A 16,699-nucleotide genomic window follows, 5' to 3' on the forward strand; every position below is an offset into this window, starting at 1 on the left:
TCGAGATAGTTTCGACTCCTTTCTACTCCATGCAACAGAATAGAGCTAAGCCATAGGGTTTTCTTGGAGCTGTGGTGGTGCAATGGCTAAAGCACTCGGCTGTTAACCATAAGGTCTGTGGTTCAAATCCACAACTAGCTCCAGGGGAGAAAAGACCTGGCAATCTGCTTCTGTAAAGATTACAACCTAGGAAGCCCTTGGGTGCAGTTTTACTCTGTCATACAGGGTCACTGTGAGTCCAAATTGACTCGACAGTGCACAAAAATAACAAGAATCTTCACAGAAGCAGATCACCAGGTCTTTCTTCCAAGGAGCCACTGGGTGGGTTCAAACTGCCAACCTTTCAGTGCACAGATGAGCTCTTAACTGCTTGTGCCAACACAGCTCAACACAACCTCTCATAGGGACTTATAAGACTCACTGTAAGAACCAAGAGCGGTTGGTCTTGATTACAATATCTAATGAAACTTTGAATCTCTATACCATGCTTATTGTTAATTTTCTTCAAATTTCCTCATGAGATTTCACATTAAAACATTACATTTGCCTTAAAAAAAAAAAAAACTACAAAACTGGCAGATAAGAATAAAATTTAATTAAATATTTTCTCAGTTTAGGCTTTCACTATTAAAACATCCTCTAAAAATGTGTTTGGTGCTTTGGTGAGAGGCATCTGGAGCCTTAAACGCTTAGCAAGCAGCCATCTAAGATGCATCAATTTGCCTCAACCTGCCTGGAGCAAAGGAGAATGAAGAACACCAAAGACATAAGGTGAAGATGAGCCCAAGGGACAGAAAGGACCACGTAAACCAGAGGCTCCATCAGCCTGAGACCAGAAGAACTAGATGGTGCCCAGCTACTACTGATCACAGCCCTGACAGGGAAAACAACAGAGAATCCCTGAAGAAGCAGGAGAACAGTGGGACGCAAATCTCAAATTCTCATAAAAAGACTAGGCTTAACGGTCTGACTGAGACTAGAGAGACCCTGGAGGTCATGGTACCCGGACCCTTTGTTAGCTCAAGATTCGAACCATTCCCCAAACCAACTCTCCAGACAGGGAATGGACTGGACTATAAGATAGATAATGATACTGGTGAGGAGTGAGCTTCCTGGCTCAAGTAGACACATGAGACTATATTGGCAACTCCTGTCTGGAGGCGAGATGAGAAGGCTGAGGGGGACAGGAGCTGGTTGAATGGACACAGAGAATACAGGATGGAGAGGAGGAATGTGCTATCTCATCGGGGGAGAGCAGCTAGGAGTACATAGCAAGGTGTGTATGACTTTTTGTATGAGAGACTGACTTGATTTGTAAACTTTCACTAAAAAAACAATTTATTAATTAATTAAAAAATATATATGCTTGGTGATATTACGGCCACCAAAATTTTCCCTTTTTCACAGAGAAACAAAAAAGTATAAACTGCCTGCACTTCTTCTTCCTGCACCAGAATAAGTCATGGCTGTTAAATATGAACCATGACTATCTTTTAAATTATGGTATAATCTGATATCAGAACTTTTGATGGCTACTGTCTTAGTTCTCTTGTGCCACTGTAATAGAAATACCACCAGTGGGGGGCTTTAAAGAACGGAAATTTATTTGCTCATGGTTCTGGAGGCTAAAAGTCCAAATGAGGGTCTTGGCTGTGTCGATTCCTTCCTTGTTAGTAGCTCTGGATGTTCTTGGCTTCCCTGGCTTGTAGACGATCCTTACATGGCATCTCTTTTCCCCAGTATATGCTTGCACTTCTGTGTCTGCGCTGCCATTTATATAACTCAGAAGTGATTAGGTTTTGAATCCACCCTGCACTGGTATGACTGATTGATTACATTATGTTAGCTTGCATTATGGAAGGTGATTACATTATATTAGATTAATCCACAGATGTAGGAGTTAGGATTCCAACACACAATTTAGAGGGGCATGACTCAATCCATAATTACTTAAACTGCCTTTTCTTTTCTTTTTAAGATATCAGCAACAGCTTGGCCTGACTGTGATGTCTATTTCCAGCAACAAGGAAATGAGTTCATAATTGACAAAGGAAATATAATACTGAGAAGAAATCAGAAGCAAAGCATACGTGCTGAGGAGCAGAGTGAGGTAAACCATTTTCATAAAGGCATTGTCTACTGTGTCAGAAAGGAAAAATATACAGAAAGCTCTTAGAACTGTGCCTGGTCCGTGTAAGCGCTGTCACAGTAAGCTCTTATTATCCACACAAATAGAAATGCAGGAAAGAAAGAACCACATTCAAAGTAATTAGAGCCTCTAGGGTAAAGCTTTATTCCTTCTCAAAATGAAAATTTCTGGAAAGCTGGATGCTAGAAAGATGGAGTGTCGGCAACAGGGAATTCAAATTTCTTGTCATTTTAGGAAGAAGAGGTATAGTGCTGAGGAGACGGTCCTTCTAGTTGGAAAAGGAAGGAGACCTGCTGATGTCCCCTGGGGATGGTTCTATGAATACGCTCTTGATTTCAATGTGGTTGCTGTTGGTCAGTGCTGGCATGAGTGCTGGAAAGACAACGGCTACCTCAGGGCCCGGCCACCAATGGCTTCAGAAGCTCAGAGGTGACCAGAAGGCCTTGTAGCCATCCAACAATTAGTCACTGAGAGCCAGGGCCACTTTAGGTCTGTTTGCCTACTCATCTGTTTGTTCCCTCATATATTTATTGAGCATTCTATGTGTGTATTTGGAAATGAGTATGTCAGAGAAGCAAAAAAAGCAGACATCGTCAGTCATGCTTACAAACCCAGTATCTAAAGCAGTTCCTTACATTTAATAGGGAGTCCCTGAGGGGTGCAAATGGTTAGCATCCTCAGCTGCTAACCAAGAAGTTGGCAGTTTGGATCCACCCAGAGGCACCTGGTGATGTACTTCCAAAAAATCAGCCATTGAAGACCCTATGGAGCAGTTCCACTCTTACACACATGAGGTCGCCATGAGACAGAGTCGGCTCCACAGGAACTGGTTTTTTGACATGGCACCTGCCCTCAAGACCTGTAGAGGAGATGAACCATGTACACCAACTACTAATACGTGGCAGAGGGAGTTAAGCGTCATAAAAAGAGTGCATATAACGTGACGTGGACCTCAGATTGGGAGATCTGCCTTAAGCTGAAAGGGTCAAAGAAGGCTAAAAGGGGGATGTCCTTCCCAGGAGGTCTGTGGACACCAATTGTTGCAGCTGCGCTCTTTCCCTCCTTGTTTCTGTTCCCACACCACATCCCAAAGAAGCCTTCTCGGACTCTTTAGGCTGGAAATGTCTCATAGCGACCCCATGTACAAGAGAACGAAACATTGCCCAGTCCTGCTCCAATAGGTAACATAAAATCTGCCATTTTAACCATTTTTCAGTGTACAATTTAGTGGCATTAATTACATCCACAATGCGGTACAACCATCACCACCCCTGTTTCCATGACAATGTGTTAAGAATACCTGAAATAACTCATCTAGAAAAGCTCTCCTGAAGACCCAATATGGATTTATCTTTCCTGTTGCTTCCTCTGACACCCTCTGCTCTCCCGTCTGGACGTAATGAATTGTTTCCATGTCTGGAGTCCCACAGATCAGTAATTTTTAAGCTGCAGGTCATGCCTATTAGTAAGCAGATCATAAAATCAATTTAGTGGGTCAGGTTAGAACAAAACAGAAGAATATATAATATGGGCATATTTTTGTGAAAATTTTATTTCCATTTTGTATAAGCATGTGCAAGTATGTGTGTGTGTGCACATGCACGCACAGTCACTCTTTTAGGTTGGGTGCCCTTGAAGCCTAGATTAAGATGGGGATTTGGGCACATATGTTTTAGTGAGTGAGCACTCATCAGAAAAAACCCGTATGAGAGTGAGGGAAGTAGGACAGGGAAGGAGAAACAGCGAGGCAAGGATGCCGTTTCCAGTAAAATCTAGCTTTAGCCTAACCCCCAGGGAATCTCAGAAGCACAAGGGCCAGTCTATTGTATGACTATATCAATCAACCTTCCTTCCGCTGTGGGCTGCCAGAACAGATGTAACTTCTCAGGTGAGGTTGCTCCTATCATCCAAAGACAATTTTCATGAGAAGGGGCACTTGTCAGCTATTAATCCGGTTGCCATTGATTCCATCCCGACTCCTGATGACCTCATGTGTGTCAGAGTAGAACTCTGCTCCACAGGGTTTTTATTGGCTGATTTTTTGGAAGTAGAGCACCAGTCTTTTCTTCTGCAGCACCTCTGGGTGTACTTGAACCCCTAGCCTTTTGATTAGCAGCTAAGGGTATTAACCATTTGCCAGCAATCACAGGAGCTGCTGGATGGACGAACTGGTCCACTGAGCAGGACACTGGTCTTAGGTAAAACAAACCTTGGTTTGAATCATGGGGGAGCTCAGGAGCATAAATTGCAGGCAGAGTTGTCTGCCTGGGAGACACAGTGCCAGCCTTTTATGCCCTCAAATCAGTCAACAGTTGGCTGCCAGCTATCCTGAGTCAAGGGTGGGTGGCCCAGGAGGGCAGTTCTCCAGAAAAGCAGGTAATTGTGAGCTGTTAGCAGCCACACACGCACCACCTGCGGAATGGGTGCACCAACCAGGTAAAGGGGACCTGGGAGGGGCCCCTACAGTGTCTACTGCAATCTTGATGGCATTTTTTAAATGTTTGAAAAACATCACATGTAAATAATTTTACATATTCTTCAGGTGGCACAAAAAGTTAAAGTGCTCGACTACTAACCAAAAGGTTGGCAGTTAGAATCCCCCCAGAGGCACCTCCGAAGAAATGCCTGGTGATCTGCTTCTGAAAACCCTATGGGGCAGTTCTACTCTGCACACATGGGCTTGTCCTGAGTCAGACTCGATGGCGACTGCTTTGGGGTTATTAAAACCTAGCCCGGTGGTGTAGTTAACATATACATTTCTGACTCCACTGCAAGACGCTGAACTCCTCTGTGGTGGAGGCTCTGTCCTGTTCACTGTTGCATCCCTAATCCAAAGCCTGGCTTGTAATTGTTACTAAATAAACATTTACCAAATGAAGGGCAGTTTGGGGTAAATCCCAGAGCAACTTGAACTCCAGGCTAAGTAAATTGGGCGTCATCCCGTTGGCTGCTGGAAGAGTTTGTAACGCGTCGTTGGCAATGATCTGTAACGTATATTGGACAAAGGAGAGAGTGTGGGGAATAGCCAAGGGGCTATTGCAGCAATTCAGGCAAAAAGGAACAAGAGTTGGAATGAGGGTGGAGGCTGTGAGCGCAAGAGAGGCAGTTGCAAAAACAATTAAAGAGGTATTATCTACGGGATCCAGATGGCCAAAGGCTGACATCCAGTACCGAGACCGTGGGCGATTCTAATCAATCAGATGTGGGATAGAAGTTTTGTGCTTGACATACCTCAAGCAGATAGAAGAAGAGACATTTCTCATGTTTGCATGAAAGGAATACCTAAGAAATAAATCCAGGTGGATTTTCTCATAGTCAAGCGCCATTATGCAAAATCCATGAAGTAGGCGTGGGAATATTCTCTTTCCCTCCATATTTTGGCCAGAACTCCAAGGTCATCGGTGTGGAATGTGTTCAGCTCATTAGCACGTGGGGTACTTCAAACTAAAACGGCGCTGCTTTTAACACAAGCGTTCTCTGCAGTAACATACGTCCCAAAGCTGCGGTTTCAGCACTTTGTTCTCAGCAGGATTCTGGGCTGTATCCCAGATGGAATACTTTATCCGTGGCCCAGATGGATCATATGCACATCAGGAAATACATTTTTTCCTGAATTCTTCCAGGCCTTGACTACAGGCAAAGCTATGTACATTCTCTCTCATTTCAGGGCTCGGTGATTTTTGGCCAGGCACCTGCTGTTCACATCGTTCTCGCAGAGCCAGTTCCTGGGAACCCTCATACATGGACTGGCCCTGGATTGCCAGGGTTCTCCCTGGGGCTGGTTTGAGATTTGCTGTCAACAACGTTCCTTTTCCCGTGGACTTCACTATCGTCATTCACTATGAAACTCAGGTATCCTTTAACTCCCAGCTTCTTCGGTGGTAAAAAGCTAACAGAACGACGTTTCGAACTACATGTTTCCATTTCAGCCTTGTGAGATGGGTTCATCATAAAATGATTTGCTAAAAAAGTAGAACATGTGGAAAGCATTATAAACTAAAGATCTTCTTAAAGCTATTGAAGCAACACAGTTAGCCATATGCACACACACTTTATCCCATAGAGAGAAGCTAAAATTGGAAGAATGTATTAAGGTACTAGGTTTCAGGACTAGTGTTTGTATAAGAACCATAAACAACTGAAATAACACAAATCCTGTCCTCCTGGGACTTTTTATTCTAAAAATGTAATAAACCAACACAAGTGCAGAGATGCAGACTCATAAGGTTGCAGAAGAGGCATTATTTGCATTTAGATTTTACCCTGCAGTAAGAGAAAGACTACAAGCAGTCTGCTCCTCTAGGCTGCCACTACCATGCAATCTCCTCTCCCTCCTTTTTAGAAATATCTGAGACAGTATAGAAAACAAATCAAAAAAATGCTGGATCTAGAGCAGTAGTCATAACCTTCTCTTTGAACACTCACCCTTTTGATAAGCCAATAAGCCATGAACCATCTCCCGTGAAAAGTATTGTATGTGGCTTGGGGTGAAGAGTTTTAGAGCCCCTGCAGCCCCCTGAGAACCACATTCTGGAGGGCTCCCTGTGTGTCACAGGACCAGAGCTGCGATCCACTTGGGAACTCTTGCTATGACACCACTCTGTTTCTCACAAATGAAAGCCAAGGGACTTCAGTGAATTTTAACCTGGTGAATATGACAAGAAAGTCATTTAAAAAAGAAAAATGTATTAACGTATCTGTAGAGAAAACAAGGCGCCCCAGTAGCACAGGTGTTAAGCGCTTGGCTGCGAACTGAAAGGTGGGCGGTTGGAACCCACCAGTGGCTCCACAGGAGAAAGACGTGGCAGTCTGCTTCTGTGAAGATTCACAGCCTTGGAAACCCTGTGGTGCAGCTCTACTCTGTCTTATAGGGTCACTGTGAGTTGGAATTGACCCGACGGCAGTGGGTTTGGTTTTTGTTTTTTTCAGTAAGGAGAACACATATATAACAGCTTGAAAAGCTTTTCTAAATTATAAAACTTCCAGAGTATATCCAAGAGAAAGAAGATTCCAAATTATCATTCTTTGTTCTGTGATCCAGGGAAATGATGGATTAATTGACTCCTTGGGCAAAGAGTTATAGATTAGACCTCTCAGGAGTGTCAGGGTTTTTCCAGGCCCACAAGCTATAGCTATAGCCAGGAACAATATTCTTTCTACCTGGATCACAATTCAGACCCCAGAGAACTGGACTTGAAAGTGAACCTCTAAGACCTCTTTCAACCCCAAAATTCTAGACTAAAACAAAAAAACCCACAGCTGTGGAGTTGATTCCAACTCGTAGTGACCCTACAGGACAGAGTAGAACTGCCCCACAGAGTTTCCAAGGATCGGCTAGTAGATTCAAACTGCCAGTCTTTTGGTTCGTGGCTGAGCTCTTAACCAGTGCAAGACCAGGGCTCTCCAAATGGACTAAAGTTTACAAATTCAATTCCAAGTACCATCCACTCTGTGTGTTTGTGTGTGTGTGTGTGTGTTCAGAGCAGGTTCCTACGTCCTTACACACTTTTACTAAAAGTGACATGCTTTTATTTGATGCCCATCTAGTCTGCCACTGACTGGGCTGTCCAGATTGCAGTTAATCCCCATGGAGGGAGGCAGCACTGCACACGCAAGACCCCACAAGCAAAGCCCCTGTCTTCTGCTTTACCAGCGGCTGTCAGGTACGCTTGGGACCTTTCCTCAAACATCGATGGTTTCTTAGAATTATTCATCAATAATTTATATCCTGGAACTAAGTGGGAGAAGGGATGTATTGAAGAGGACTATAACATTTACTGAGTGCTTGTTGTGTGCTCAACTATGCTTATATTTAATATCACATTTAATCTTTTTTATAAGGTAGGTATTATCTTCAACTGGTAAGGGGGAAATAGAGGAGAATATTTAAATGACTTGCCCAAGTCTACTACTAGTGTGGAACAGAACCAGGATTCCAACCCAGATTCCTGTCCCTAAATCTTGAAAGTTTCTTTTCCATTTCCCAGTCGACCTTGAAATGTAAGAAAGTGAAATGCTACAAGAATAAGAATAAAATATTTAGCTTGAGTTATCTCAAACAGCTGAGAGTCTATGAGGCAAAAAGCTATTAATTTTGATGCCATTAATTTTGCCTCCTCAGAGATTTGTAGCAAAACAAAACAGAGACCTTGTTGATATTAGCCTGACAAATAGGAGGAAGGACATCTATCCCATCCTTTTCTTGGAGCTGCCATGACAACTCATGGTCGACAGTTTCTAAAGCTTTGCTGTTTGGCACAATCTTATGGAAGAGCCATGGAGAATCTGAGCATGAGTTTACCATCCAGCCAACCCACCCATGCTGGTCTCACCTCACCCTGGCCTCGGCCCCACAGTGGAGCCTACTTCACAGCACAAGTAGAACACTGTAAAATGCTCTGGCCATTTAGGTTATATAACTGTACTTCTGACTATAAATTTGAGTTTTTTTTTTTATGTTAATACAGAATCATGCTGCTTCCCACACCGATCTGTTTAGAACCAGATGTGCAATATTCCATAGATGTCTACTTTTCTCAGCCTTTGGAAGGAGAGTCCCAAGCTCATTCACATATCCTGGTTGATTCTGTAAGTACCACAGAGTTTTGTGGGTGCTTCCTTCTACCCCGAACTCCAGTATGCTCTCTCTGGAGAAATGCCTTTTGAAAAATACAAATATATTTGTTTAGTTATAAAAATTAGTGACTATCTACTTATAGCAAGGAGCTCTGTTGGCACAGCGATTCAATGCTCAGCTGCTAACTGAAAGGTTGGCAGTTCAGACCCACCACTCCTCAGGAAAAAGATGTGGCCCTAAAGATTACAGCTTTGGAAACCCTATGGGGCAGTTCTACTCTGTCATATAGGGTTGCTATGAGTCAGAATTGACCTGATGGCAATGCGTTTGGTTTTTTTTGTTGTTGTTTATCTAGTTATAAATATTACCTAATAGCAATTGCAAATCTTATCTAATACTATGTGCCAGTAACGGTTTGAAGTATTTTTACACATTATGTCATTTCATCTTCACAACAATCCTGTGTGGAAAGTACTCTCATTATCCCCATTTTACAGATGACTGAACTGAGGTACAGGGAGCTAGGGAGTGAGGAGTCGGGAATCAGAGCCAGACTACCTTCTCTGAGCCACACAACATTGTACTAACATTACAGAAAGTTTGAGAAAGAAATGCCACCACTTTAATTATTATCATTTTCTAGTTCCCATTTATAGACAATATAATTTTATGTTATTATAGTCAAGATGCTCATCTAATTGCATATACGGATTTTTTCACTTTACGTTATGTCATGCATTTTCTTATGTTGCTATGCAGTGCTATCATTTTTAGAACCCATTCATAATGTTTCCTTGAGTAGCTTCTTTCCATTTCTTCCACTCTCAATGTTGAGCCACGGGAGTTTCTTCCAAACCGCTTGCTCTGTGCAGTCTGACAGGTCCAGGCTTGTCACTAGGTAGAGTTCGGATATTGAGTAAATTCACTTAATTTACTTATCTATTCCCCTAATTGTTATTATTTGAGTTGCTTCTATTTTCACTACAATGTATATTTGGTACATATTTTTAAATGTTTATTTTACCCAAAGTTTCATGACTCTTGATATAACTTGCCAAATTATTTTCTGGAAGGTATTGACCAATTAACTTTCAGGGTCAAGATGTATGGAAGTACAGCTGCATCTTACCATTAGCAAAATGATAGAAAATTGTGTAAGAGTTTTTTTTAATTTTATGGATTAAAAAATCAAACTGCTTTTTTATTGTATTTTTGAATATTTGTGAGAATCTCTTAATATCATGACTTAATTCACAAACTAAGGAATTCACAAACTAAGGTCCTACAAAGTTTTATTGGAACACAGTTATGCCCATTGGTTTATGTGTTATCTGTGGCTGCTTTTGAGCTGCAAAGGCAGAGTTGAGTAATTGCAACAGAGATCATATGGCCCACAAAGCCTAAAATATTTATCTGATCCTTGACAAAAAGAAGTCTGCCAACCCCGAATTAATTAGCTGTATTTCCATGTTTGGTGAATTGCGTCTTCTGAATTTAATTTTTCACCATCAAACTTTTAAAATTTATACCCTGGTACTTTGATATAGCACTCTGTATTTTATCTGGCAGCCCTAGCCAAGGTAGTCTAAATCCTGCAGCCCGAAGGATTGTGTAAGAGTTGTGGTGAGAATCTATCATATTAAATGAAGTAGAAAATAAACTTCCGAATGGGAGATTTAAATCATCATTATTTTCCTGTCCATACGATTGATCTCTGCAGAGGAACTTTAAATAGAACTGTGCCCGTAAAGCAACATAGCAGTTGCAAAAGGAAGAAAATCTAAGCCAACAGATTTAATTCATGGGCAAAAATACTAAAGGCTGGGAACCCAAGCAGAGTAAAGAATGGCAAAGGGAGAAAATACGGAAGTCCTGGGTCACTAAGGAATGTTATTAGAATAATAATAATAGTCAAACTCAAATTTATAAGAGGGACAGAGAAAAAGAGGAAGACCCTCAATAAGATGGAGTGACACAGTCGCTGTAACCACGCACTCAAGGATAACAATGCTCGTGAGGATGATGCAGGACTGGGCAGTGTTTTCCTCTGCTGTATGTAAGGTCACTATATGAGTTGAAACCAACTCAAAGGCACCTAACAACAAAAATATGCTCCATATCCTAATCTTACTGAACTCAAAGATTATACCTGTTGCTGTCTGTATTAAATGAATCCATCCAAATTATCCATTCATCATCCAGTCACTGAATATGTATGGGTCAGGAACTGTGCTGGCTCCTGGGGTGTAAAACATGGTTCCTGCCTTACGAGAATTTTCAGCCTGATACAGATGACATGCATGTTTAAAAAAAAAAAAAAAAGAACATTGCAAAGATGCTTGATAGATGCAAAAATTAAGTGGATGATTTGAAATTAAATTCAAAACGTATCTATTTGATCCTCTTGCAATCATTCTCTTGCATGTAGTTATGGGAAACCCCGAAGCCTGAATAAAAATTAAGGGAGCAAACAGATACTGGCAAACTCTCAGAACCTCAGAAGAGGCCCTAAGTCCCTGTTTTAGGTCAGATTTTCTGGAAGCAGAAACTGAGACAGGGGCTCGGGTGCATGTGATTTACGGAAGGCACGCTCCCTGGAGCAGTGAGAGGAATAGGATGGGGCAGGGGAAGGAAGAAACCAAGCAAGAGTGTGGTCTCCACTGAAGTAAAACAGAGCAGGATTGTACCGCAGAATCCATCCCACTTTGAGGCAGAGAAGGCAAACCTAGTGGAGCAGTCACTAAGCTCTTGGCTGCTAACTGAAAAGCTGGTGGTTTGGAACCCACCAGCTGCACCTCAGGAGAAAGATTACAGCCTTGGAAACCCTATGGGGCAGTTATACTCTGTCCTACAGGGTCACTATATGAGTAGGAATCAACTCGATAGCAATAGGTTTGGTTTGATTTGAGGCAGAGGGCTGGGCTTTCATGTGCCCAAGCCACTGGCTGTAGGCTCACACACACATACAGTCAGGGAGTGAATACATTCCTGGACAAGGTGGCTGAGTCCAATTTTCTGGAGAAGGACACAGAAATTTTCTGGAGAGCAGTACAGCTATGAACCTCTAGCAGGCAATGCTCACGGCAGCTGGAGGATGGTGCACCAGCCTACCAGAAAGGACCTGGGCAGGCCACCAACAATGTCCACTGTAGCCCCTGAGCTGGGATGTTTGGTCAGGGGAAGTCACTAGACATTTTATTATTGCAGATTAATGTGGCTAATTCCACACCACCAATTTTGCAGCTCTGGGAAGGGACTTGACTGTTTAGGATGTGGCCCTTTCAGAGTTCTTTCTTCTCTGTAGGCTGGATTAACCATTACATCTAAGATCAGGATGCGTTGCCAAGAAAACCAGATGAAACCTTTGTTCAACCCTGGAAGCTCCCTCTGCACAAATGCCTTTGTTTGGCAAACATACTTAGACGGTTTAAATTTGTTTTCATTCACCCTGATTATATGACACGTGCTTCCACAAAAATGTGTTTAGAGTCAAACGTGTATTATCTTCTAGAATATAATCTTTACTCTAAACACATTTCATTTTGTAATCTAGAATATAAAACTGCCATTCTTCTTTTAAACTGTGGGATGAACCATACTTGGTAACAAAAAGTCCTTGGGAGTTTCTAGGAGAGTGAGTCATGGCATCACAAAATCCCACAGCTGACAGGGACCTTTGTCATCTGCTTCATCTGCTTGATTCCAGGGTGGCCAATTCTAAACCGGCTCAGACCAGCAGCTGTAAATAATTAATCCCTGATGGGCTGCCTCACCCCAGCCCTATCCCATCTGGCTTTCTTCTACACCTCCTCCCCCGCTTGGCCTGTGTTTGGAGAATACAGATTAATTTTAGTATTCACTTAAAGATACAATAGTAGAAATGTATACACTTCTTTATAAAACAAATTTTTATTAAGTACTTACTGTAAGTTAGACATTGGCAGGCATTGGTATAAACAAGACAAGCATCATCCCTACCATCCTGGGGCTTACTGTCCAAAGAAGAGATGCAGACCATTAAATAGTCAAAGACAGCAAGGTATGAGAGGTGCTGGGTGCTACAGCAGGTCTCTGCACATGGACCAGGCATCGCTGAAGGCCTCCTAGAGGAGATGACATCTAATCTGAGCCCAGACTTGGCCAACAAAGGAGGAGGGTAAATGAGGCACAAGAGTATCAAAGACCCAGTGTGGAGATGGAGCCCCTAGGTGGTACAAATGGTTAAGACACTCAGCTGCTAAGGAAAAGTGGGAGGTTTAAGTGCATACTGAGGTGCCTTGGAAGAAAGGCCTGGGAATCTACTTCCAAAAAAGCAGCCATTGAATTTATACACTGCTAATGGGAGCATAAAATGGTACAACCACTTTGGAAATTGATTTGGTGCTTTCTTAAAAAGCTAGAAATAGAACTACTACATGATCCAGCAATCCTACTCCTTGGAATATATCCTAGAGAAATAAGAGCCCTCACACAAACAGTTATATGCACACCCATGTTCATTGCAGCACTGTTTACAATAGCAAAAAGATGGAAGCCACCAAAGTGCCCATTAACAGATGAATGGATAAATAAATGATGGTATATTCACATAATGGAATTCTACACATTAAGAACAATGATGAATCCATGAGGCATCTCAGAATGTGGAAGAATATGAAAGGCATTATGCTAAGTGAAATTAGTCAGTTGCAAAAGGACAAATATTGTATAAGACTACTATTATAAGAACTCAAGAAAAAGTTTAAACACAGAAGAAAATATTCCTTGATGGTTATGAGGGTGGGGAGGGAGGGAGAGAGTTATTCACTAATTAGATAGTACCCAAGAACTATTTTTTAAAAACCCAGTGCCATCGAGTCGATTCCAACTCATATCGACCCTACAGGACAGAGTAGAGCTGCCCCATAGAGTTTCCAAGGAGCACCTGGCAGATTTGAACTGCTGACCCTTTGGTTAGCAGCCGTAGCACTGTTATTTTGGCCTTTGAAGCATTTGGTTGCATTCAGGAAACTTCTTATCTTTTGGTTTAGTCCAGTTGTACTGACCTCCCTTGTATCGTGTGCTGTCTTTCCTTTCACCTAAAGTAGTTCTTTGGAAACCCTGGTGACGTAGTGGTTTCAGGGGATATCTAGGTCAATTGGCATAACAAAATGTATTAAGAAAACATTCCATCTGACTTTGGTGAGTGGCATCTGGGGTCTTCAACGCTTGCAAGCAGCCATCTAAGATGCACCAACTGGTCTCAACACACCTGAAGCAAAGGAGAATGAAGAACACCAAAGACATAAGGTAAAGATGAGCCCAAGAGACAGAAAGGGCCACATAAACCAAAGAGTACATCAGCCTGAGACCGGAAGAAGTAGATGGTGCCCAGCTACTACCGATCACTGTCCTGACAGAGAACACAACAGTGAATCCCTGATGGAGCAGAAGAACAGTGGGATGCAGATCTCAAATTCTCATAAAAAGACCAGACTTAATGGTCTGACTGAGACTAGGGGGACCCCAGAGGTCATGGCCCCCAAACCCTCTGTTAGCTCAAGACTGGAACCATTCCCAAACCCAACTCTTCAAACAGGGATTGGACTGGATTATAAGACATAAAATGATACTGGTGAGGAGTGAGTTTCTTGGCTCAAGTAGACGCATGAGACTAAGTGGGCAACTCCTGTCTGGAGGGGAGATGAGAAGGCTGAGGGGGACAGGATTTTGTTGAATGGACACAGAGAGGAGGAGTGTGCTGTCTCTTTAGGGGGAGGGCAGCTAGGAGTACATAGCAAGGTGTGTATAAGTTTTTGTATGAGAGACTGACTTGATTTATAAACTTTCACTTAAAGCACAATTAAAAAAAAAAAAAAGCAGCCATTGAAAAACCTGTAGAGCACAATTCTACTCTGACGCACATGGGGTCACATGAGTCACATTAGACACCATGGCAACTGTTTTTTTTTTTTTTGGTGTGGAGACAGAGCGTGAAGAGTTCAGTGTGGCCCAAGTAATGAGTCTCAACTTCATCCAACCCAGCCTCCCCTTTTTATTACAAATATTTCACTGTAGCCTTTGCTATTGTGAAATAGAATTCATAGGCATTATAGTTTGTCTGCACATATAACTTCCAAAAATATCAGTGCGATGCACTAATATTAATATAAAAGAGGAATAAAAGGAAAGTAATTTATGAAGAAATAACGGGTATCTCATTACGTATATGCACAGGCATGAATACAGGAGAGGACATAATGAAGTAGAAAGATGATCATGTACATGGAATCACTATATACGAGACAACCAGGAAAGCAAGGGTATTGCATTGATGACTCAAATATCTTGAGCTGCATCACCACTGGTAATACAATTTTCCAAAATAATAAATGTATCTTGGTAAAGTTCAAAACAAAATATAGACTTCTCTTGACTTACATGGCAATTGTATCCCTAGAAAATTCAGTTGGTATAAAAGCTATCTGAAAGATAGTTTATGTTCATGTGTTTAAAAAATGTACAGTTAAATCATTATAAACAGGGTTTTTTCCTTCATCGATGTTCAATAGAACATTCGAAAGCTGTAGGGGACATGGATGATTTTCCATTTTGTGAAATTGCTCTGAGCATTGCATAATGTCTAACATTTCTGGCCCTCACCCACTAAATACCAGTAACACACCCCACCCAATCACTGTGACAGCCAAAACCACCCCTACACATTTCCAAAATGCCCCATAGCAGGGCAGTACCTCCCCTAGAAGAATCCTGGGTTGAGGAGGAGGGAGTAGCACAATGAGATGAAGCTTAAATTTTACCCTGAGGCAATTGGAAGCCATTGAAAGTACTGAAGAAGGGGATATCTAAACAAGCTGCATTTGAAAAGATCACTATGACTAAGTTGCAATATTAAAGGATTCTATGGGCAAAATGTTGAATGACACACCATCAAAAGAAGTTGGAGGGAACATACGGCATCGAAAAGCATTGGTCAATGTTTGGCCATTTTAGAAGGTAGCATATGATCAAGAACTGATGGCACTGAAGGAAGAAGTCCAAGCTGCACTGAAGGCATTGGTGAAAAACAAGGCTTCAGGAATTGTCCGAATACCAATAGAGATGTTTCGACAAATGGATGCAATGCTGGGAAATGATCACTCACCTATGCCAAGAAATTTGGAAGACAGCTACCTGGTCAACCAACTGGAAGGAATCCATTTTTGTGCCCATTCCAAAGAAAGGTGATCCAATAGAATGAGGAAATTGTAGAACAATATTATTAATAACACGCAAGTAAAATTTTGCTGAAGATAATTAAAAAATGGTTGCAGCAGTACATCGACAGGGAACTGCCAGGTATTCAAGCCAGATTCAGAAGAGGACTTGGAACGAGGGATATCATTACTGATGTCAGATGGATCTTGGCTAAAAGCAGAGAACACCAGAAAAATGTTTACGTATGTTTTACAGACTACAAAAAGGCATTCAACTGTGTGGATCATGAAAAATTATGAATAACATTGCACAGAATAAGAATTCCAGAACACTTAATTGTGCTCATGCAGAACCCATGCATGGACCAAGAGGCAGTTGTTCCAATAGAACAAGGGGATACCTACGTAGTTTAATATCAGGGAAAGTGTGCATCTGCGTTGTATCCTTTCACAGTTTTCTAAGAGGTAGATTCGGTTTCTAGCAGGGCTTCGACCCATAATTTTTCCCCTCCCAGTTATCATTCCATTTCACCCAAATTTTTAAAATTCAGATCCATTCCAGTTTCACTTCCTCAGCCATGACTGAACCAGGCAGAACCAGTCCGAAGTCCCAGTTGGAATCGATTCCACAGCAACTAACAACAGCAACATAGATAGAGAACACCACTGTCCATATGTAATTGAAAAAAACAAAACTTTTTAAAGAATTTTGTGGCATTAGAGTTCCAAAATAATGCTTTGGGATGCACTAAGTCATATTTTTTTAATTTATCACAA

The 16,699-nt window shown here is 41.8% G+C and overlaps 1 protein-coding gene across 1 annotated transcript in view; it reads left to right on the forward strand.

Annotated features, from left to right (window-relative positions):
• Positions 1–16,699, forward strand: part of LAMB4 (laminin subunit beta 4) — a 107,492-nt gene that overhangs the window by 45,658 nt on the left and 45,135 nt on the right. The window contains 4 exon segments of the mRNA XM_064290398.1: positions 5,817–5,904; positions 5,907–6,001; positions 7,697–7,812; positions 8,617–8,737. Of these exon segments, the coding sequence (XP_064146468.1) occupies positions 5,817–5,904; positions 5,907–6,001; positions 7,697–7,812; positions 8,617–8,737 (420 nt within the window).

The sequence above is a fragment of the Loxodonta africana genome, chromosome 8 (genome assembly GCF_030014295.1).
Source record: "Loxodonta africana isolate mLoxAfr1 chromosome 8, mLoxAfr1.hap2, whole genome shotgun sequence".
Taxonomy (NCBI): domain Eukaryota; kingdom Metazoa; phylum Chordata; class Mammalia; order Proboscidea; family Elephantidae; genus Loxodonta; species Loxodonta africana.